General features: G+C 49.6%; 2 protein-coding genes across 2 annotated transcripts in view; one reads left to right on the plus strand and one right to left on the minus strand.

Annotated features, from left to right (window-relative positions):
* LOC140386745 (fibrinogen-like protein 1-like protein) overlaps positions 1–21,675 on the plus strand; it is a 241,160-nt gene that overhangs the window by 146,199 nt on the left and 73,286 nt on the right. The gene's annotated exons all lie outside the window — the stretch shown is intronic.
* LOC140386743 (fibrinogen-like protein 1-like protein) lies at positions 8,555–16,386 on the minus strand. The gene is made up of 3 exons (XM_072469382.1): positions 16,332–16,386; positions 12,557–12,636; positions 8,555–10,188 (listed from the first exon to the last, which is right to left on the minus strand). The coding sequence occupies exons 2-3, from the start codon at positions 12,630–12,632 to the stop codon at positions 9,578–9,580; spliced, it is 687 nt and encodes a 228-aa protein (XP_072325483.1). The 5' UTR covers positions 12,633–12,636; positions 16,332–16,386; the 3' UTR covers positions 8,555–9,577.

The following is a 21,675-nucleotide window of genomic DNA, read 5'->3' on the forward strand; positions in this document are numbered from 1 at the left end:
CTACTGCTGTGGGTTTGGTGACAGGCCAGAGTGAAGAATCTAACGGGAGCCATAAAGTCGGAAAACCACCAGCGTAAAATCACATTGCAGTTCTCTCTTGTGGTGGGTTAATGGCAGGTCGCTCTTCCAGCTGGTTGGTGCGTGAAGCTATTTCCATTCTTTGAACCTCGTGAATGCTCGCTGAAACAGGCCTTCCTTTTGTCACATCATGTGTTGGTCTAAAACAAAATTGCGAAAGAACGGTGTGTACAATGCCGTCCTCAGTTCGCAAGAGACTTTGAGGTAAGTGCAACACTTCCCTACTCCTGCACCGTTCCTGATGCGCTGTACACCAATCTGCTGGGGGAAGACCAGTTCCTGCCTCCATATCCGTGTCGAACTGACCTTCATCGATGTCACTGTGCTGTCGGACTCACAGACTTGCCTGTGTCACTGACTCGGATCAGTGCAGCGACTGGGGTGGAGGAGTACAGGGATCATCTGATCACTGGTGCCACACTGTGGTATTATCAGGTATTGCGGTACCTAAGAGGCTGATGACCATTGGTTAAACCTAGGAGTTTACCATTGGCTGTTGATACGTAGCTACGCATTGACAGGCGGAGGAGTATAAGAACCGGTGCCGTCCCAGCAGCCTTCACTTTCTGTACCGAAGCTGCTGGGGAACAAGTTCTAGTCGATTAAAGCCTTCAGTTATGAAATCACTTTGTTTTGGGTATAATTGATCGTGCATCAATTTAATCGACTAGACTTAAGCTGGAAGGATGGATCTCCGAATCAAGCCGGAGTGTCTACAACTCAGTCCCCACGCGGAGAACTCGGCTGCAATATTTAAACACTGGCTGGCGTGCTTTAAAGGCTACCTCGAGACGGCCGGAGGCACCCCCTCAGAAGGACAGAAAATGCATCTCCTGCGCTCAAGGGTCAGCCCTGGGATCTACACCCTTATCGAGGAGGCGGAGGACTATGATGCCGCGATCAAACTGTTAAAAGGACATTATATCCGCCCTGTAAATCAGGTCTACACACTTCACCTGCTTGCAACTAGACGGCAAAGCCGGGGAATCGTTGGAGGATTTCTACCGGGCGCTACTGGTGCTGGGCCGAAACTGTGGCTGCCCGCAAGTTTCGGGGAGCGAGCACATGGAACGTTTAATCAGGGATGCCTTCGTAGCAGGTATGAGCTCCTCAGTGATCCGCCAAAGACTCCTAGAAAAGGACACTCTGGGACTTAGAGAGGCACGGGCCCTGGCAGGGTCCATGGACGTAGCCTCCCAAAACGCGCAGTCCTATGCGCCCAACCGTGCAGCAGCCCCCTGGGCTGCGTGGCACCCCGCAGCGGCAGCCCCACAGACCTTCCCCCTGACCCCGCAGGCCTGTGCTGCGAGACAGCCCGCTCACGCCTCCGGGCCCCGCTGTTTCTTCTGCAGGTAAGTGAATCATCCCAGCCCGCGCTGCCCGGCCCGCACCGCCACCTGCAAAAGGTGTGGCAAGAAGGGCCACTTTGTGGGGGTCTGCCAGGCCCGCGCCGTGGCTGCGGGCTCCAGCGACTCCGGACCGCCGCGGCAACCCAACCTTCAGGCCCCGACCGGCCAGCGCTCACCGCCACCCCCCTATCCTAGGGCCACGTGCGACACACGGGCGCGGCCATCATGCCCCCCGGACACCATGCTGGACGGGTGGGCGCCGCCATTTTGTCCATCCCCGCCCCCATCTTGTCCATCCCCGGCCACCATGTGCGACCCATGGGAGACGCCATCTTGGATGGGGCCCCAGGCCCCCAGCACGGCCGACTACATGCTGCCCGATCAGAACTCTCAACTGCTTCATCTGGCCTCGGTGACACTGGACCAAGGACGACCTCGGACACTCGCAACAGCAATAACAATGGTCTTCATCAACGGCCACGAGACGTCTTGCCTGATTGACTCTGGGAGCATGGAAAGCTTTGTTCACCCCGACACGGTAAGGCGCTGTTCACTTGTTACCCACCCTGTAAACCAAAGGATCTCCCTGGCCTCCGGATCACACTTGGTGGAGATAAAGGGGTTCTACCTAGCGAACCTCACTGTCCAAGGCAGGAGATTCAACAATTTCCGCCTTTATGTCCTGCCGCACCTCTGCGCGGCTACGCTCCTGGGGTTGGACTTCCAATGTAACTTGCAAAGCCTGACCGTTAAATTCGGCAGCCCTATACCCCCCCCTTACTGTCTGCGGCCTCGCGACCCTTAAGGTCGACCCGCCTTCCCTGTTTGCGAACCTCACCCCGGATTGCAAACCGTCGCCACCAGGAGCAGACGGTACAGTGCCCAGGACCGGACCTTCATCAGGTCAGAGGTCCAAAGGCTGCTGAGGGAAGGGGTCATCGAAGCGAGCAACAGTCCTTGGAGAGCTCAAGTAGTGGTGGTAAAGACCGGGGAGAAACATAGGATGGTCATTGACTACAGTCAGACCATCAACAGGTTTACGCAGCTGGACGCGTACCCTCTTCCCCGTATAGCCAACCTGGTAAACAGGATCGCGCAATACAAGGTCTTCTCCACGGCGGATCTCAAGTCCGCCTACCACCAGCTACCCCTCCGTAATAGTGACTGCAAGTACACTGCCTTCGAAGCAGATGGGCGGCTCTATCAATTTTTAAGAGTTCCCTTTGGTGTCACTAATGGGGTCTCGGTCTTCCAGTGAGAGATGGACCGAATGGTTGACCGGTACGGCTTACGCGCAACTTTCCCGTATCTGGATAACGTCACCATCTGCGGTCATGACCAGCAGGACCACGACACCAACCTCCGCAAATTTCTCCAGACCGCGAAAATCCTTAACTTAATGTACAATAAGGATAAATGCGTATTTAGCACCGACCGTCTAGCCATTCTAGGCTACGTAGTGCGAAGTGGAGTTATAGGCCCCGACCCTGAGCGCATGCGCCCCCTTATGGAGTTCCTCCTCCCTCACTGCCCCAAGGCCCTGAAGCGCTGCCTCGGGTTTTTCAGTTATTACGCACAGTGGGTCCCCAAGTACACAGACAAAGCCCGACCCTTAATCCAGTCCACAACCTTCCCCCTGTCGACGGAGGCCCAACAGGCCTTCAGCCGCATCAAAGCAGACATTGCAAAGGCCACGATGCGTGCCATCGACGAGTCCCTCCCCTTCCAGGTCGAGAGCGATGCGTCCGACGTAGCTCTGGCGGCCACCCTCAACCAAGAGGGCAGGCCCGTGGCCTTCTTCTCCCGTACCCTCCGTGCTTCCGAAATTCGCCATTCCTCGGTCGGAAAAGAGGCACAAGCCATAGTTGAAGCTGTGAGACATTGGAGGCATTACCTAGCCGGCAGGAGATTCACTCTCCTCACGGACCAACGGTCGGTTGCTTTCATGTTAAAAAATGCACAGCGGGGCAAGATTAAAAACGACAAGATCTTGCGGTGGAGGATAGAACTCTCCACCTTCAACTACGAGATCTTGTACCATCCTGGGAAGCTAAACAAGCCTCCTAATGCCCTGTCCCGTGGCACTTGTGCCACTGCACAAGTGGACCGCCTCCGAGCCCTCCACGAGGACCTTTGCCACCCGGGGGTCACTCGTTTCGTCCACTTCATCAAGACCCGCAACTTGCCCTACTCCATCGAGGAGGTCAGGACATTCACCAGGGACTGCCAAATCTGCGCGGAGTGCAAACCGCACTTCTACCGGCCAGAGAGGGTGCACCTGATAAAGGCTACCCGTCCCTTAGAATGCCTCAACATGGATTTCAAAGGCCCCCTCCCCTCCATCGACCACAACACATAGTTCCTGAACGTGATTGACGAGTACTCCCGGTTCCCATTCGCCATCCCCTGCCCAGACATGACCGCAACCACCGACATCAAGGCCCTCCAGGGCATTTGTTCGGTTTCCCCGCGTACATACACAGTAATAGGGTGTCCTCCTTTATGAGCAACGAACTGCGTCAATTCCTGCTCAGGAGGGGCATTGCCTCAAGCAGGACAACCAGTTACAACCCCCGGGGAAACGGACAGGTGGAGATGGAGAATGGAACGGTCTGGAAGACTGTTCTACTGGCCCTATGGTCCAGGGATCTCCCAGTCTCCCGCTGGCAAGATGTCCTCCCGGTGGCCCTCCACACCGCATGAACGTCAGTTGTTTCCCCCAGGAAGTCCTCCTCTGGGACCTCGCTCCCAGCCTGGCTCGCGACACCCGGACCCATCCTGCTTCGGAAGCATGTGCGGGTGCACATGTCGGACCCGTTGTTCGAGAGAGTCCACCTGCTGCACGCTAACCCCCAGTACGCCTATGTGGCGTTCCCTGACAGCCGGCAAGATACGGTCTCCCTACGGGACCTGGCGCCCGCCGGAACACCACGCGCACCCAAACCATTACCCCCCCCCCACAGCACCTCACTGGAGGGTCAGTACTCCCGCCGCTCCTGCCTAGGCCCGCCCACCCACCGACGCCCCCTACAGACGCCCCCCCCCCCGTGTCAACCGTTTGCCCCAACAGCGCCGCCTACGGGTGACGAAGCTGCCAGGGAGGCCGAAACCACGCTCCCGGAGTCGCAACCACCTGGACCCCCACCAGAATCACCACCGAAGCCCAGACGATCCAGAAGGACGACCAGGCCATCTGATCGACTGATTGCTTCGCTGTGACTTTAACCGTGAACGAACACTTTGTAAATATTCTCGACAGCTCTGTAAGGAGGTACTACGGTACCTCCATATCTGATCATACCATGTTAAAGGCGATTGTTACCACTGGCCACCACCCGCGCCCGGACTCTTTTTTAACAGGGGGTGAATGTGGTATTATCAGGTATTGCGGTACCTAAGAGGCTGATGACCATTGGTTAAACCTAGGAGTTTACCATTGGCTGTTGATACGTAGCTCCGCCCTGACAGGCGGAGTATAAGAATCGGTGCCGTCCCAGCAGCCTTCACTTTCTGTACCGAAGCTGCTGGGGAACAAGTTCTAGTCGATTAAAGCCTTCAGTTATGAAATCACTTCGTCTTGAGTGTAATTGATCGTGCATCACACACACCAATGTCTATCTGGACAACTGTGTGTTGTGAGACTCATACAGCCACTGCAACAAAGTTCAGTTCAATCAGGGATCAAGTGTAAGATGAGGCCAGGGTGGGGATGAGTGGGGAAGGGTGACCTGATGATGACAAGAAGACGAAGTGGAAGGAGGGCTCTGCAAGTAAGAGGGGGTGGAAGGGCAATCGCTCATGATGGCACATGGAGGGGCAAGGAGGTAGATGGGGATGACGAACAATGCAACACAGTAGGAAGCCCAAGGGGAGGGAAGCTGAACCCCAACAATACTGCATGAAAAGCTCACAAACAAGGGGGTGGAAGGGATGCCACATCATTTGCTGGAAGGAAATGCATGACGACTCCAGGTGCATGGGTATCAGTCTAAGTGAGGCATGGGCACCTTGCAGGTGATGTGCCCGGGGAGGGGGAGGGGGGAGGTGTTGTGGGGGGTGGGAGTTTATAGAACATAGAACATAGAACAATACAGCGCAGTACAGGCCCTTCGGCCCACGATGTTGCACCGAAACAAAAGCCATCTAACCTACACTATGCCATTATCATCCATATGTTTATCCAATAAACTTTTAAATGCCCTCAATGTTGGCGAGTTCACTACTGTAGCAGGTAGGGCATTCCACGGCCTCACTACTCTTTGCGTAAAGAACCTACCTCTGACCTCTGTCCTATATCTATTACCCCTCAGTTTAAAGTTATGTCCCCTCGTGCCAGCCATATCCATCTGCGGGAGAAGGCTCTCACTGTCCACCCTATCCAACCCCCTGATCATTTTGTATGCCTCTATTAAGTCTCCTCTTAACCTTCTTCTCTCCAACGAAAACAACCTCAAGTCCGTCAGCCTTTCCTCATAAGATTTTCCCTCCATACCAGGCAACATCCTGGTAAATCTCCTCTGCACCCGCTCCAAAGCCTCCACGTCCTTCCTATAATGCGGTGACCAGAACTGTACGCAATACTCCAAATGCGGCCGGACCAGAGTTCTGTACAGCTGCAACATGACCTCCCGACTCCGGAACTCAATCCCTCTACCAATAAAGGCCAACACTCCATAGGCCTTCTTCACAACCCTATCAACCTGGGTGGCAACTTTCAGGGATCTATGTACATGGACACCTAGATCCCTCTGCTCAGCCACACTTTCAAGAACTTTACCATTAGCCAAATATTCCGCATTCCTGTTATTCCTTCCAAAGTGAATCACCTCACACTTCTCTACATTAAACTCCATTTGCCACCTCTCAGCCCAGCTCTGCAGCTTATCTATATCCCTCTGTAACCTGCTACATCCTTCCACACTATCGACAACACCACCTACTTTAGTATCATCTGCAAATTTACTCACCCACCCTTCTGTGCCTTCCTCTAGGTCATTGATAAAAATGACAAACAGCAACGGCCCCAGAACAGATCCTTGTGGTACTCCACTTGTGACTGTACTCCATTCTGAACATTTCCCATCAACCACCACCCTCTGTCTTCTTTCAGCTAGCCAATTTCTGATCCACATCTCTAAATCACCCTTAATCCCCAGCCTCCGTATTTTTTGCAATAGCCTACCGTGGGGAACCTTATCAAACGCTTTGCTGAAATCCATATACACCACATCAACTGCTCTACCCTCGTCTACCTGTTCAGTCACCTTCTCAAAGAACTCAATAAGGTTTGTGAGGCATGACCTACCCTTCACAAAGCCATGCTGACTATCCCTGATCATATCATTCCTATCTAGATGATTATAAATCTTGTCCCTTATAATCCCCTCCAAGACTTTACCCACTACAGACGTGAGGCTCACCGGTCTATAGTTGCCGGGGTTGTCTCTGCTCCCCTTTTTGAACAAAGGGACCACATTTGCTGTCCTCCAGTCCTCTGGCACTATTCCTGTAGCCAATGATGACATAAAAATCAAAGCCAAAGGTCCAGCAATCTCTTCCCTGGCCTCCCATAGAATCCTAGGATAAATCCCATCAGGTCCCGGGGACTTATCTATTTTCAGCCTGTCCAGAATTGCCAACACCTCTTCCCTACGTACCTCAATGCCATCTATTCTATTAGCCTGGGGCTCAGCATTCTCCTCCACAACATTATCTTTTTCCTGAGTGAATACTGACGAAAAATATTCATTTAGTATCTCGCCTATCTCTTCAGACTCCACACACAATTTCCCATCCCTGTCCTTGACTGGTCCTACTCTTTCCCTAGTCATTCGCTTATTCCTGACATACCTATAGAAAGCTTTTGGGTTTTCCTTGATCCTTCCTGCCAAATACTTCTCATGTCCCCTCCTTGCTCGTCTTAGCTCTCTCTTTAGATCCTTCCTCGCTACCTTGTAACTATCCATCGCCCCAACCGAAACTTCACACTTCATCTTCACATAGGCCTCCTTCTTCCTCTTAACAAGAGATTCCACTTCCCTGGTAAACCACGGTTCCCTCGCTCGACGCCTTCCTCCCTGTCTGACCGGTACATACTTATCAAGAACACGCAGTAGCTGATCCTTGAACAAGCCCCACTTATCCAGTGTGCCCAACACTTGCAGCCTACTTCTCCACCTTATCCCCCCCATTGAATCGAGGAACAGACTTTGTCTTGAGGCTTCTAGCCTTTTTCCTCCAGGTTGCTGACATCCCTCACGATCTGCTGAAGACAGGTGGGTTGGAGAGAGTGATATGAGTGTGTTGAACTGGTGTTTGAATTTGGCACTGAGCCCTTCAAACCCGCCAGTTGACGGCGGGCAGATGAATCAGCCACCAGACCACCAGGAGGTTACACCTGTGCATAATGAGGTTCTCAGCAGAATCTGGCGCAGGATACCGCCATTCTGGCCGGTGGATACGTGCTGCCGGAGCTGCCCGGCACTGCGCTTCGTCTCAAACTGGTGAATGCTGCCCACTGTCTGACTAAGGCAAGAAGCGTTTTGGTGAGAGAATGAATTGAGCTCAGGAGTGACAGACCAACTCTGATAATATCAGTTATGAATGGGATTGCTTAAATGTATGAACTGTTGATAACACTTGAGTTATTTCATGGCAAAACCAGGCAGGAAATATTCAGAGTTTTAAGCATACAATTGCAATTGTGAATTTATTGAACGAGATCACAGTCATCAAACATGCACTGATTATTAAAATACAACAGGTTTGTAAAAAGCAAAAGCAGATATATGGGACGCGATTCTCCACTCCCGCGCCGGTTGGGAGAATCATCTGGCCCGCCAAAATTTCCCGGGACGCCGGTCCGACGCCCTCCCACGATTCTCCCAAGCGGCGGGAACGGCCCGGTCGAGTTTCGCGGGCCGCAGACCGGAGAATCGCCGGAGACACCCAAAATGGCGATTCTCCGGCACCCCCACTATTCTCAGGCCCGGATGGGCCGGGCGGCCAGGCCAAAATGCCGGGTTCCCCCCATTGCCGTCCACACCTGGTCGCTGCCGTCGTCAGTGGTGCGTGAACGCTGGGGGGGGGGGCCTGCGGGGGGGCGAGGGGGTATCCTGCACCGGGGGAGTACCTGAAATGTGGGGTGGCCCGCGATTGGTGCCCACCGATCGGCGGGCCGTCCTCTCTGAAGAAGGGCCGCATTCCTTCCGCGGCCCCACAAGATCCGTCCGCCATCTTCTTGCGGGGCGGACTTAGAGAGGACGGCAACCACGCATGCGCGGGTTGGCGCCGGCCAACCCGCGCATGCGTAGATGACGCCCGTTATGCGGCGCCAGCCACGTCATCTATGCGGCGCCGCCTTTACGCGGGCGACAAGGCCTGGCGCGTGTAGATGACACGGCCCCGATCCTGGCCCATTTTCAGGGCCTGAATCGGTCGAGACCGGGGCCGTTTCGCGCCGTCGTGAACCTCGACGGTGTTCACGACGGCGCGGCCACTTCGGCGCGGGAGTGGAGAATCCCGCCCATGGAATTCTCTCTGGATTAGAATTCCATGCTAGCCCCGGTAGAATCAACCCCAAATGCCAGTCAGTGAACTCTCCCAACACAGTTACACGTTGTGGTACATTATTTTACAGACTGCAAACAAGTTCACACGTGCTTCGGCTGTATAATTTCCGGCATTAGAATTTTGCACAGTGTTTGAGGTGTGAAAAATATCGAGATTGTCCCAGAATTAAGTAAATCTTGAGCACCCTGAACTAATTGGACACTCTCAGGGAAACTGATTAATTTCATTCTGCAAAGGAAAACCAATATATGGGTGGGAGAAATGATGAATATTGTGATGCTGAGAAGTAATGGTATCTAGGTGAGATAGTATACATGGGGATAGTAAATGCATCTGGGACTAGGAGAGCAGTGAATAATGAGGCAAATGGATAGGGGGAAGGGGATATCTAAAAGTATAACCCTTGTGGGATGAATTACCTAGCCATCCACTTGGAGCTAAGAATGAAGTGGATACTGCTCACTACTATTATTTTGTAATAATGGAAATAATTTGATTTCTTCTGTGTGATGTCATGTTCATGGCCACTGAATAAATAGGAGTGACCAACAAGCCAATACCTTTCCTTGAAGTCCCAGTTAACAGGTTGGTTGAATCATCATGGTGACTTTCTTGATGTTAATTCCAGACCAGTATGGATACTTTCTATTAAGGTACACACGACCACAAGCATCAAACCACCATCCACCATAACTAGCAGCACAAGAACGTCGGAAGCTATCATAATCTCTGTCCTTTGTTGAAAAAGGCTGATTGTCAACCAGTGTATTTTTTGTTAGCCGGGTCATTTGGTCAACAACATTCCCAGAAAATGTGCCAAGCCTGATTGTGTACTTCCCTCTCTCAGATTCTATGTAAAATGAGGAATACTCGGCATATTTAATTCTATTCCTGGTGTCTAGAAACTCTATTCTCAGCTTGTACCTATTCTGTTTGGTTAGAAGGTAGATGTACTCATTGCCCAGCCAGAAATCACTCAACACATCACCAAAACCGTATTTATATGTGGTCCAACTTTCTTTCCAGGTGATCTTGCTGGCTCTGCTGCTACGTTGAATCACTGTCCAGCCAGAATTGCGTTTCATGACACATTTGACCACAAGTAGAGGGGATCTTTGAGGCTGAATGACGTAAACCCCTGAAGCAGCCCTTCTGTTACTTCGTTTAATTGCTGTGCAGTCACGTGGCACTGAAGGCAAACAAAATCATGGCATCAGTTTTAATCCATACGCTATAATCTTGCATAGACACAGAGGAGCTGGGTTTCCGACCACTTTCAAGTAATAGCATTGGGCACGATCTTCCGGCCTCATTACACTCGCACTCAAGCGTAACAAGGCCGGTGAATAGCGAGAGAGGCCACAAACGGGAACCGCGGCACGCGCCAAACAGTTTGCGATGCAACCGGACTGCTCCCGTTGGCGAATTCGGAATCTCGCCATAGCGTGGCGGTACACCAATTATCAGCAGTTAAGCCCTATTTCCATATAATTAACGAGAGCCACCCCTTATCCAACGGCCTCCCGTCATTTAGCCGCCTCTCCAGCAAGTGCTTATGCTGGCGCCGATTAGTTCTCCTTTTGAAGAACGGGAACCTGGCGGATGGGCTTCTGTGAGGATCCGAGAGGTGAGAAGCCATCTTTGCTCACAGGCAAAGAGCCCGGGGGTGCTGGGCTTCCTGTCCCTGTGCTTGGCGGGGGATCGGGGACCCTTGGCTGGGGTTGAGGGGACTCTCTGCAGGAGTGAGTCATCATGGGGGGGGGGGGGGGCGCGGTGCTGGGGGGGGGGGGGGAACCACCGCTGCACCACCATGCCAAGCACTGGATCGTGTGTACCCGTTCCGGGGGCTACCGTTGTCCCTGCCCGTCTGCCCCAACAACCACCCAGAACTCCCATTGACTGCCAAGGCCTCAGGCCTTGCAGTTGAAGGCTATTGCTGATAGGGAATTGGCAATCGTTGTTAGGTGAGCACTTCACACATGCCAAGTGGGTTTCCATGGGTGGACGGGCCTTGTAGCATATGGGAGTCATTGCCTAGCATCCCAATCGCACCTTGATGCCTGAACACTGCGTGAGGCAACGCCGCAATATCCAAAGACCCAGGGCATGGGACACAGATCCGGGGGTGGAACCACAGCCAGAGGGTAGGTGGGTGCCACGGGGAGGGGATTGCCTGGAGATGTGGGTAAAGTGTCCGGGGCTCAGCCTGCATTGCGGAAGAAGGTGAAGGAGGCATCATAATGGTTGTCCAAAACATTATTTAATATGCTATACAATACCCCATTCCAGATAGTGCCAACCCCCCAGCCCCCAACCTCACCCCCTTCCCACCTCATCCCTGTGCCCTCAGTGATCCTCAAGGTGCCTGGCCCTCCTAGCTCTACTACTACGTCTTGGTGCACATCTGAGGTGGAGGCAGCCAGCTGCTACCTCGTCGCATGGCCCTCGATGCCCCTGGCGGGTGTCGTCTGGGGGCTCTGGGGCCGGACGGCCCCACTCACTTGTGGGCGGCACTGTCTTGCGTGCTGCCTGCGAGGAGCAACCTCATCAGAGGGGTGGAACTCGGGGGAGCTGCTGGCCACTGTCGTCACTCCATGGAACGGGCCCGGGTTGGCACCCAGTGCCCCCTTCCTCTGATCAGTGCCCATAGCGCCCTTTGGCTCACCCTCCTGGATCCCCAGGGGAACAGGACATCCCTCCTGGCCTCCACGGCGACCATGAGCCTTCCCAGGTCAGCATCCCGGAATCTCGGGGCTGGGGTTAGCTGAGCAAATGCAGTTTAAGTGATGCCCGACCATGTTAGTGAGGAGCTGGCAAGCGCGGTCCCGGCGAATCAGCTGGCGAGCCGGCATTTTGGGCAAGAAGCCTGTGAGGCCTCATTGTGAGACCAATTAACGTTGAATAGCGTTGCAAGTCTCGCTGGGCTGAGCGCTGGGAAACCCGCAGCAATTCCCACTCGCTACAGCACTTGGAAATTTTTCCAGAAAATTGAGCCCATCGTCTCTTAAATGAATACAAAATAAAAGAATGTTAACTGTTCATCTTTTCATAAGAAAAATCAAGGATGAAAAAGGCCTTTAAGCTTATTGAAACATGTCATCTGGTTCCCAAACTCACTCTTTACAGTCTCTGACATATTTAGCTGTACTAGTTTGCCTAGGAAGCAGTTCCATGTGTTTACCTCTCTTTCTGTAAAGAAGTTCATTGTAATAACTGTTTTAAAATTGTTGCCTACTCATTTAAATGTATTCACTTTTACCTTAAGTACTGATTTATTGATGTCATAATGTTTAGCCTATATGTAACGTTTAATTTTTTTAATACCTCAATGAGTTTTCCCCTTTGCTATCTGATCTTTAGACTGTAGAGTGCTAAACCTCTTTCCCAGCGCATTCCTTTTCATTGGAAGCGGGCTTGTTGATCCTCTCTCCATCCCGTTCAGCAGGTGCATTTGTTTTTGTGATCTGGGACTAGAACTATATTAGCACTAATGTGAACACCATTCTTGGTCGGAGATTTTGGGATATGAGTGAGAGGGCTTGATGTTGATTTCTTACCTGCTGAAATTGTTGCCACTGCAAATAAGAGGAAGAAACCAATCTGAAAGAGGGTTCTTTGCTCCATTTTCCCCATTCTCCTGGGAAAAAAAGATCATTCATGAGACCGTGGTCAACGTCACTTTTTAAAAGACTCAGACAGAAAGTGAGTTAAAATCCACCTGTGACAGTAAATGAGGTACATCAATAGCATCTTCAATATATACTCTCCATCTCCAAGTTACTTGGTGAGCTCACTGTGACTGCTTCCACTTTTCCTAATGACTGACCGTCTCCAGCAAAGGTGTCTCCTCCTGTCACAGCATTGTTCTCTCTGCAATCTAAAATCTTGTACATGTCCCAGAAAGATTAATATAATAATAATAATAATAAACATGAGCCATGGTTCTCCTGGCCCACTCTCACCATATTCTTGCAGAAGTGTGGCAGATAAGCCCAAAATGTACCTTGGGTTACATGAGTTTCAAACTTGTCACAGAGTTTCACTGGCACTGTGGTAGCAGTATCGTAGTTGTTGTCTACAACAAGGCCTTTGATGCTGGGGTTTGGTGTTGGTCTACCCACATCCTTGGCTGCTAAGAGAGCACGATGAGTCGCATGAAAACTTCAGGCAACCGAGGCAATGAGTGGCGGTTTTAGAGTTCACTCTGTGGGGGGATTTTGGGCTTGCTGCAAAATAATATTTCTGAGGAGACCTAGCAACCCTCTCCCACAGTCTGCCAGTCTTTGGCTTTTTAAGCAGTTACTACTGGGCGTTGACATCCACTTTTTAAGTGCAAATTAATAATAATCTTTATTGTCACAAGTAGGCTTACATTAACACTGCAATGAAGTTACTGTGAAAAGCCCCTAATCACCACATTCCGGCGCCTGTTCGGGTACACAGAGGGAGAATTCCGAATGTCCAAATTACCTAACAGCACGTCATTTGGAAGGAAACCGGAGCACCCGGAGGAAACCCAAGAAAACACAGGGAGAACGTGTAGACTCCGCACAGATAGTGACCCAAGCCGGGAATCGAACCTGGGACCCTGGAGCTGTGAAGCAACAGTGCTACCCACTGAGCTACCTTGCTGCTCGGGCACCTTCCTCTGACCCATAAGACCATAAGGCACAGGAGCAGGATTAGGCCATTCGGCACATCCAGTCTGCTCCGACATTCAATCATGGCATTCAATCATCCCCATTCTCCTATTTTCTCCCCATAATGCCTGACCCCCATATTAATCAAGAACTTATCTATCTCAGTCTTAAAAGCATCCAGAGATGGGCATGTACAGATGTTCACCAATAAGAAGCGCCTGTTGTCTTGAAATCAATAAGGAATGCAACTATTACGGTGAAAGAAAAGCTCCAACAGCCTGTTGAACAGAAGTGCAGCAGCATTTACAAGATTAGCACAAATGCTATTGTTTACTTAATGTTGTCAAGGTGCGATAGTAAGTGGAATTTTCTGTTTTTTCTTCTAATTGCTGGACGAGGCAAGAAAAGTGGTGTGCAGCACTCTGGCTTCGCAGCCAGCTTTTCTCGCCATATTGTCCAGCACTTTTGATGAAGAAAATCCTTGAGGCATGACCTGTCATGCTGGTGTGGCAATGCCTGAAAGAACTGGCAACGCCAACTTTCCATAGTGCTTTTGTCACTGGACTGGTAATCCAGAGACCCAGGGTGATGCTCTGGGACATGAGTTCGAATCCCGCCAGGGCAGATGGTGGAATTTGAATTCAATAAAAATCTGGAATTAAAAGTCTAATGACGACCATGAAACCATTGTCAATTGTTGTAAAAACCTTTCTGGCGAGAATCTCACTTTTGACCTCTCACGGGATTTTGTGCCCACGTCGCCATTTAAAATCCCAGTCAGTGAGTCCAGCAAACAACCGCTAGAAAGTCATATACACCCCGACTCATTTTTGTACCCATGAAACATTGGTATTTTAATTTGTTCCCTTCATTGTATGCACTTTCTTTTCTCGTGAGGTTCCACTGCCAGTGCAGAGTTGCTGAATGCCTTGCTGCACAAAATTGCTCTTGTAATGTTAAGTGACTTACCAGTGGCACACTGTCTGTTGAGACTCTGGCCGAGATTCTCCATTTGGGAGACTTTCATAGTAATCCCTACAGTGCAGAAGAAGGTCATTCAGCCCATTGGGTCCACACCGGCACCTGGAAAGAGCACCCTACTTAAGCCCAAGTCTCCACCTGTTCCCGCAACCCAGCAACCCCACACATCCTTTTGGACACTAAGGGACAATTTTGCATGGACAATCCACCTAACCTGCACATCTTTGGACTGTGGGAGAAAACCCACGCGAACATGGGGAGAAAGTGCAAACTCGAGGTGGGAATTGAACCTGGCGCTGTGAGGCAGCAGTGCTAACCACTGTGCCGCCGTGCCGCCGGGGGTGAATTGGAGCTGATTTGCACTCCCGCAATTCAATATTCTTCACCATGCAAATTTATGCCTAAGCCTAAGCTTTAAAACTTCCTCTTGCGTTCCCTTTCCTCCTTTAAGATACTTTTCAAAATGTAACTCCTGTCCTCAGATCTTTATGTGTGATAGGGTGACAAAGGTGTCAGATTTTGTTTGATAATAATCCTATGAAGCACCTGTTCTGTTAAGGATGTATTAATATGTCAAAGGCACCATATAAATGTAAGTTATTTTTGTTGTTCTGCAGATTAAAGATCTCTTTAGCATATGCTTTCAAATAATTAAATATCACGGGCGAAATTCTCCGGAAACGGCGCGATGTCCACCGACTGGCGCCCAAAACGGCGCAAATCAGACGGGCATTGCGCCGCCCCAAAGGTGCGGAATGCTCCGCATCTTTGGGGGCCGAGCCCCAACCTTAAGGGGCTAGGCCCGCGCCGGACGAATTTCCGCCCCGCCCGCTGGCGGAAAAGGCCTTTGGTGCCCGCCAGCTGGCGCGGAAATGACATCTCCGGGCGGCGCATGCGCGGGAGCGTCAGCGGCCGCTGACAGCTTCCCACGCATGCGCAGTGGAGGGAGTCTCTTCTGCCTCCGCCATGGTGGAGACCGTGGCGGAGGCGGAAGGGAAAGAGTGCCCCCATGGTACAGGCCCGCCCGCGGATCGGTTGCCCCGATCGCGGGCCAGGCCACAGTGGGGGCACCCCCCAGGGCCAGATCGTCCCGCGCCCCCCCCCAGGACCCCGGAGCCCGCTCGCGCCGCCTTGTCCCGCCGGTAACGTAGGTGGTTTAATTTACGCCGGCGGGACAGGCATTTTAGCGGCGGGACTTCGGCCCATCCGGGCCGGAGAATCGAGCAGGGGGGGGGGGCCCGCCAACCGGCGGGGGCGGGAATCGCGCCAGCCCCCGGCGATTCTCCGACCCGGCGGGGGGTCGGAGAATTTCGCCCCACATTACTCATGACCATATATCATATATTAATTCAATATAATAACTCAGTAATATTACTTCCTATATAATAATGAGATGCCTATTACTGTCAAAGTATAAGCCGACAGTGTTGCTGCTTTTGTCTAAAGAAAATAAATGTATTCACACCAACAAGCACAAAGCAATTCATGTGATACCGGCACAAAGTGTGTGGATCACAATTTAGAACTGCCTGAGAATATTTCTGCAAATCCTTAATCTTTAAGATGGTTTGCTATTAGCTACCCTGCAGGTTGGAAATATAATGCACGGTCTAACCCTGCTCCACTACCTTCAGACTTGTTACTATACAGCAGGTTGTGAATTAACAGCTCAGAACAACAAGCAAGGCTACAGACATACAGAGTTACTTACACTGTGAACAGGTTTCCAGTCACACAGAGTTTGGAAGGTGCACCGTACTTTAAGAGGTTGGGTGATGTATGTTATAGTGATATGCTTGTGACGTTTAATAGAGGAGTTGACATTCTCTCAAACACCTGTCAAACAGGCTTCCCAAGAACATGATTTTAATGTAAGCATTTTATTAAATTTTCATAAATGTAAACTGGGGAGAAGGGTACTAGGAGGAAGTGAAATTGGGGGAAAAGGCCGGAGGCTGCTTTACTGAATCTGATTGTAGAAGTAAAAGTGCATGAAGACTAAATTGGAGCTGAGATTTCTTTAAAAAAAAAAAAATTTAGAGTACCAATTCATTTTTTCCAATTAAGGGGCAATTTAGTGTGGCCAGTCCACCTACCCCGTGGAGCTGAGATTTCTGCAGGATGTTTGAATCTTGCTTTTTCTTTTGGTCATTAGTGTCTCATACGCATGGAAAATTAGTTACTTACTTGAAAGTCTGCACATCTGACGACCAATCTTATAGAATCTCTGTTTACCCAGTATATACTGTTCTCTCTCCCTTTATGGAGCTCATGTAAGTCCACAGAGTTTAGCAATAACCAAGTCTTCAGGGCCTGAATTGTGCGTGAAACTTCTGTAGTTTAGCTAAAACTGCGTGGGTTATTAACACAGAAAATTGAGAAACCTCTTCTTGATGATCCATCTTGACTGGTTTGCAGAATTTTCTGGAACCAGTGAGAAATATCCCCACCCTCAGTGATAGGTCTCCTTACCATTTCCCATGAGTTTGCTGAGTTACATTGGCTGGTCAATCATCATTTCTGCCTTGGAGTGCTGCAGACATGACTGACTCTGGTGTTGGAAAACCTGATTAGTTACGGGGTTTTGACTTGATTCATTCATCTATTGCAAGCCTTGTCAGTGTGGAGCTCATCTGATCGTGAAAAGACTGCTTGATTTCCACTGACTCCTCTCTTCTCCCTAAAGGGTCTGAACCTAGTCTTCCATTTTCCAATGTTCATTTCTCATTCATAAAAAATAATACAAATCTCTGACTGTAGGATTGTGGTCATAAAACCAATTTGAACAATGATCCCAGGGGAAACCTCTTCTTCAGGACTCAACCCTCTTGCTCCATGAAGTCCCAGGATGATGTAACGAGCGATGGAAATGTTGCCCTGCTGTAGAATGGGCTCATGGGGGAAACTTGAGGATTGTGGGAATAGTGGATATGAATTTAGTTCAAATCAGAGCTCATTTTTCCACATTAGAATAAAAATAAACCCAGCTTTGAAATGCTGGCTGTCTGCAATAACGTACCTTGAATAAACTGGTGATGGACAGCACGGTTGCGCAGTGGTTAGCACTGGGACTGCGGCGCTGAGGACCCAGGTTTGAATCCCGGCCCTGGTTCACTGTCCGTGTGGAGTTTGCACGTTCTCCCCGTGCCTGCGTGGGTTTCACCCCCACAACCCAAAAGATGTGCAGGTTAGCTGGATTGGCCACGCTAAATTGCCCCTTAATTGGAAAAAAAGAATAATTGGGTACTCTCAAGTTATTTATAAAAAAATAAAAATAAACTGGTGGTAAGTCAAGGATCCTTTTCACTCATATTTCCATTTTAAACATCTGTCGGGGGGCCAGTATCATCAAATAGAGACAAAGAGATTACCAAAATGGGGTTACTAAGCTGAAATGCTCAGTTTACCATCTTAATGGGCAAAGGAGTTGAAGCCAGCATATGGAACATTTAAAATGCTGGTCTTGTTAAGAGTCAGCATAGTGTTTTGGTGGATAACACTTTGTCCGATTTCCTCAGCAAAATTCGAGGAACAGCACCAACTGCTATACATGACCTTTCTCGAATGCGTGAATGCCTTTGACTCTGCCTTTGACTCTGACAGAGCCTTTGACTCTGTCAACCATGAAGGCTGCTGGAGTATTCTTCTCAAATTTGTCTGCATTGTCACACATTGTCACAATATGAATGAATATTCTTCTTCATATTCATTGCTGAAATACTTGGGTAGCACAGCGGCACAGTGGTTAGCACGGCTTCCTCATGGCACTGAGGACCAGGGTTTGATCCCGGTCCCAGATCACTGTCCATGTGGAGTTTGTACATTCTCCCCGTGTTTGAGTGGGTCTCACCTCCACAACCCAAAGATGGGCAGGATACGTGGATCGGTCATGCTAAATTGCCCCTTAATTGGAAAAAAAATAATTGGGTACTCTAAATTTAATTTTTTTAAATTCTTTGCTGAAATACCCACAGGCCTGAAGCTAATTTACAGAAAAGACTGGAAATTGTTCAGCCGATTGTCACTTTCCATTCAAGATCTTCGGCCAACTGAGGCCCTCTTGCCCCATTCCCTGACCCAACCCTCACTGCTTCCTCAAAGACCTTCAGCACCAATTAATACCCCTCACCCACCACCCCCTCACCCCCAAAATGTCCTTGCTCCTTTTGCCCCTCCATCCAAGCTCCAGTCTCCTGCTTCTTTGACTTGTGCCACAGATTTCAATAAAAAAAATGCTCAGCTTAGATTCAAAGGGACAAACGCAATACGTGCAGGCCCCCTTTAAATGACTGTGAAACCAGTGCAACATGTTCCCCATGTGACGCTGACTTAGTCGTGAAGATAGAACATAATTTGAAAAAGTCTTAACACAATGAGTATGATGCAAATATATTGAAAATAGAAACCTGCTACATAATGGCATGGGTCCAGACCGACAGTTGAAACACCAATTCAATCTCTGTCTCAACCTGCCATACGGAAATTTAAATTTAAACCCCCGTCTAGTTAAGACGCCCTGTCCATCACTTTTTGCGCTCTTACAGGCCCCACTAAATTACACCCTATTTGCGTGTAATGGTTTCAAAGTGAAACATCCAAGGATTCTACAGGGAAAAGCATTTGTCCCCATTCAGTTTCCCTCTCTTTGGAGATGATGAACAATAGCTAGCTTCCTAGTTTCAAAAACCAATAATGATCGAACCGCTGCAAGCAGATCTACACAGGATTGCACTACTACTGTGCTAAGTGGGAGAGACTCTGAACATAGCAACTCAAACTGGGCACCCATGAGGCACTGTGGGCCATCAGCAGGAGCAGCGCAATTATACCGAGCCATAATCTGTAACACCATGGTTCAGCAATCCCCCACTCTGCCATAACCACCAAGCAATGGGATCAACCCTGGTTCAATGAAGAATATAGGAAGACATGTCAGGAACAAACACCAGGCATACCTAAAATGAGCTGTCAACCTGGTGAATCGACAACACAGGACTGCTTGCATGCGAAACAGCATTAACAGCAAATAATAAACAGAGCTAAGCAATTCCACAACTAATGGATCAGATCTAAGTTCTGCAGTCCTGTCACATCCAGGCGTGAATGGTGGTGGACAATTAAAGAACTCACTGGAGGATGAGGGAACTCAAACACCCCATCTTCAATGATGGAGGAATCCAGCACACCAGTGCAAAAGACAAGGCTGAAGCATTTGCAACAATCTTCAGCCAGAATTGCCGAGTGGATGATCTAACTTGGCCTCCCCTAGATATCCTCAGTATCACAGATGTCAGTCTTCAGCCAATTCAGTTCACTCTCAAAGTCTGTCCACCATCTGCAAGGCACAAGTCAGGAGTGTGATGGAATACTCTTCACTTGCCTGGATGAATGCAGCTCCAACACTCAAGAAGCTCAACACCATCATCCAGGGCAAAGCAGTCCGCTTGATTGGTACCCTTTCCACAAATATTTACTCCCTCCACCACCTACGAACAGTAGCAGCAGTGAGTACCATCTACAAGATGCACTGTAGGAACTCACCAAGGCTCCTTTGGCAGTACCTTCCAAACTCACGAGCTCTTCCATCTATAAGGACAATAGCAGGAGACATATATAAACAGCACCACCTGGAGGTTTCGCTCCAAGCCACTCAACATCCTAACTCGGCAATGCATCACCATTCCTTCACTGTTGCTGGATCAAAATCCTGGAACTATCCCCGAACAGCTCTGTGGGTGTACCAACACCACGGGGATCGCAGGGTTTCAAGAAGGCAGCTCACCATTACCTTTTCAAGGGCAACTAGGGATGGGCAATAAACACTGGCCTAGCCAGCGATGTCCACAACCCGTAAATGAATAAAAACAAAAACCTATGAACCAATGATATTGGGGCTGAGCCCCACAGGGAACAATTTTAATCTAACTTGCTGAATGGGAAATGCACGAGATCAGATGGAACACAGATTTTACATTCCTCCCAATATTACTGATTGGCCTCAATGGAGAGTAAAATCAGACGGGGTGTAAAAATCACCATTTCACTCAAATCTGCCAGTTTCCTGACTGGCAGAATAGGTTAAAATTTCCCCATTGGGAGTGGTATAAAATCAACATTTAATCTGATCCAGGGCGTTTACCACCCTGCGAGCTAGGATAATATTCCCTGCATTATGCCAGATATCTTCCCCGCCATCACCATCCTGGAATTCCCTGGGTACTCCATTAAGTATCACTGGGCTGATGGGCGGGAGGCACAGGCAACAGCTTCTATAAAACGAAATATGTCAAATAGGCAATTCTCAAAATCACAATGAAAAATGTCCTCATGAAATAAGGAAATTATGATAAATAACTACATAGATAAATAACATATACAGAAGAATGCAATGTGATTTCTTGATTCTAATCTGAAAATAATAGCAGATGTCCTGGGGCATTTCTTCTGGGTGTTTCAGAAATTCAATAGCCTTTACTGAAAATGATGGTATTACATGGGAATGTAAACATGACAAAAGTTCATCCATTGTTTAAAAAAAGATTGAATTTTTAAACAAATGATTGCGATGGTACAAATATTACGTGCTCACTGATGCTGAAAGATACAGGGCCTCACAAATTATTTTTATAAAACTTGCTTCCTCCTAAAACAGCTAATGTAAACCCCAATCTCCCACAGTGGATTTCAATGTTTGCTTCAGATCGATGTATTTTATTTTATTATCCCTCTTCCAAAATCTTTATTCTCAGCTATTGCATGACTCCGAGATATTGCTTTGCTGTGTGTAAAAGCCTCAGACTACTCCCAGATCCAGTCTGGAGCTGTACAACTCCAAAATACCATTGTATGGCTGGGTATGCAGTCGTCTTTATTTTTTATTGGAATCACTCTGGGACTGATGAACTGCTCCTATCCAGGGGGTTATGGAAAGACCTGGGGCGTCATTCTCCGACCCCCCGCCGGGTCGGAGAATCGCCGGGGGCTGCCGTGAATCCCGCCCCCGCTGGTTGCCGAAGTCTCCGGCACCGGAGAATCGGCGGGGGTGGGAATCGTGC

This window comes from Scyliorhinus torazame, chromosome 12, assembly GCF_047496885.1.
Source record: "Scyliorhinus torazame isolate Kashiwa2021f chromosome 12, sScyTor2.1, whole genome shotgun sequence".
Lineage (NCBI taxonomy): Eukaryota > Metazoa > Chordata > Chondrichthyes > Carcharhiniformes > Scyliorhinidae > Scyliorhinus > Scyliorhinus torazame.

Excerpts from the sequence above, each read along its gene's own strand:
- LOC140386743 (XM_072469382.1), bottom strand. The coding sequence starts at position 12,632 with ATGGGGAAAATGGAGCAAAGAACCCTCTTTCAGATTGGTTTCTTCCTC. Across the intron at positions 10,189-12,556 it reads AGTGGCAACAATTTCAGCAG|TGCCACGTGACTGCACAGCA; the intron begins GTAAGAAATCAA and ends GTTTGCCTTCAG.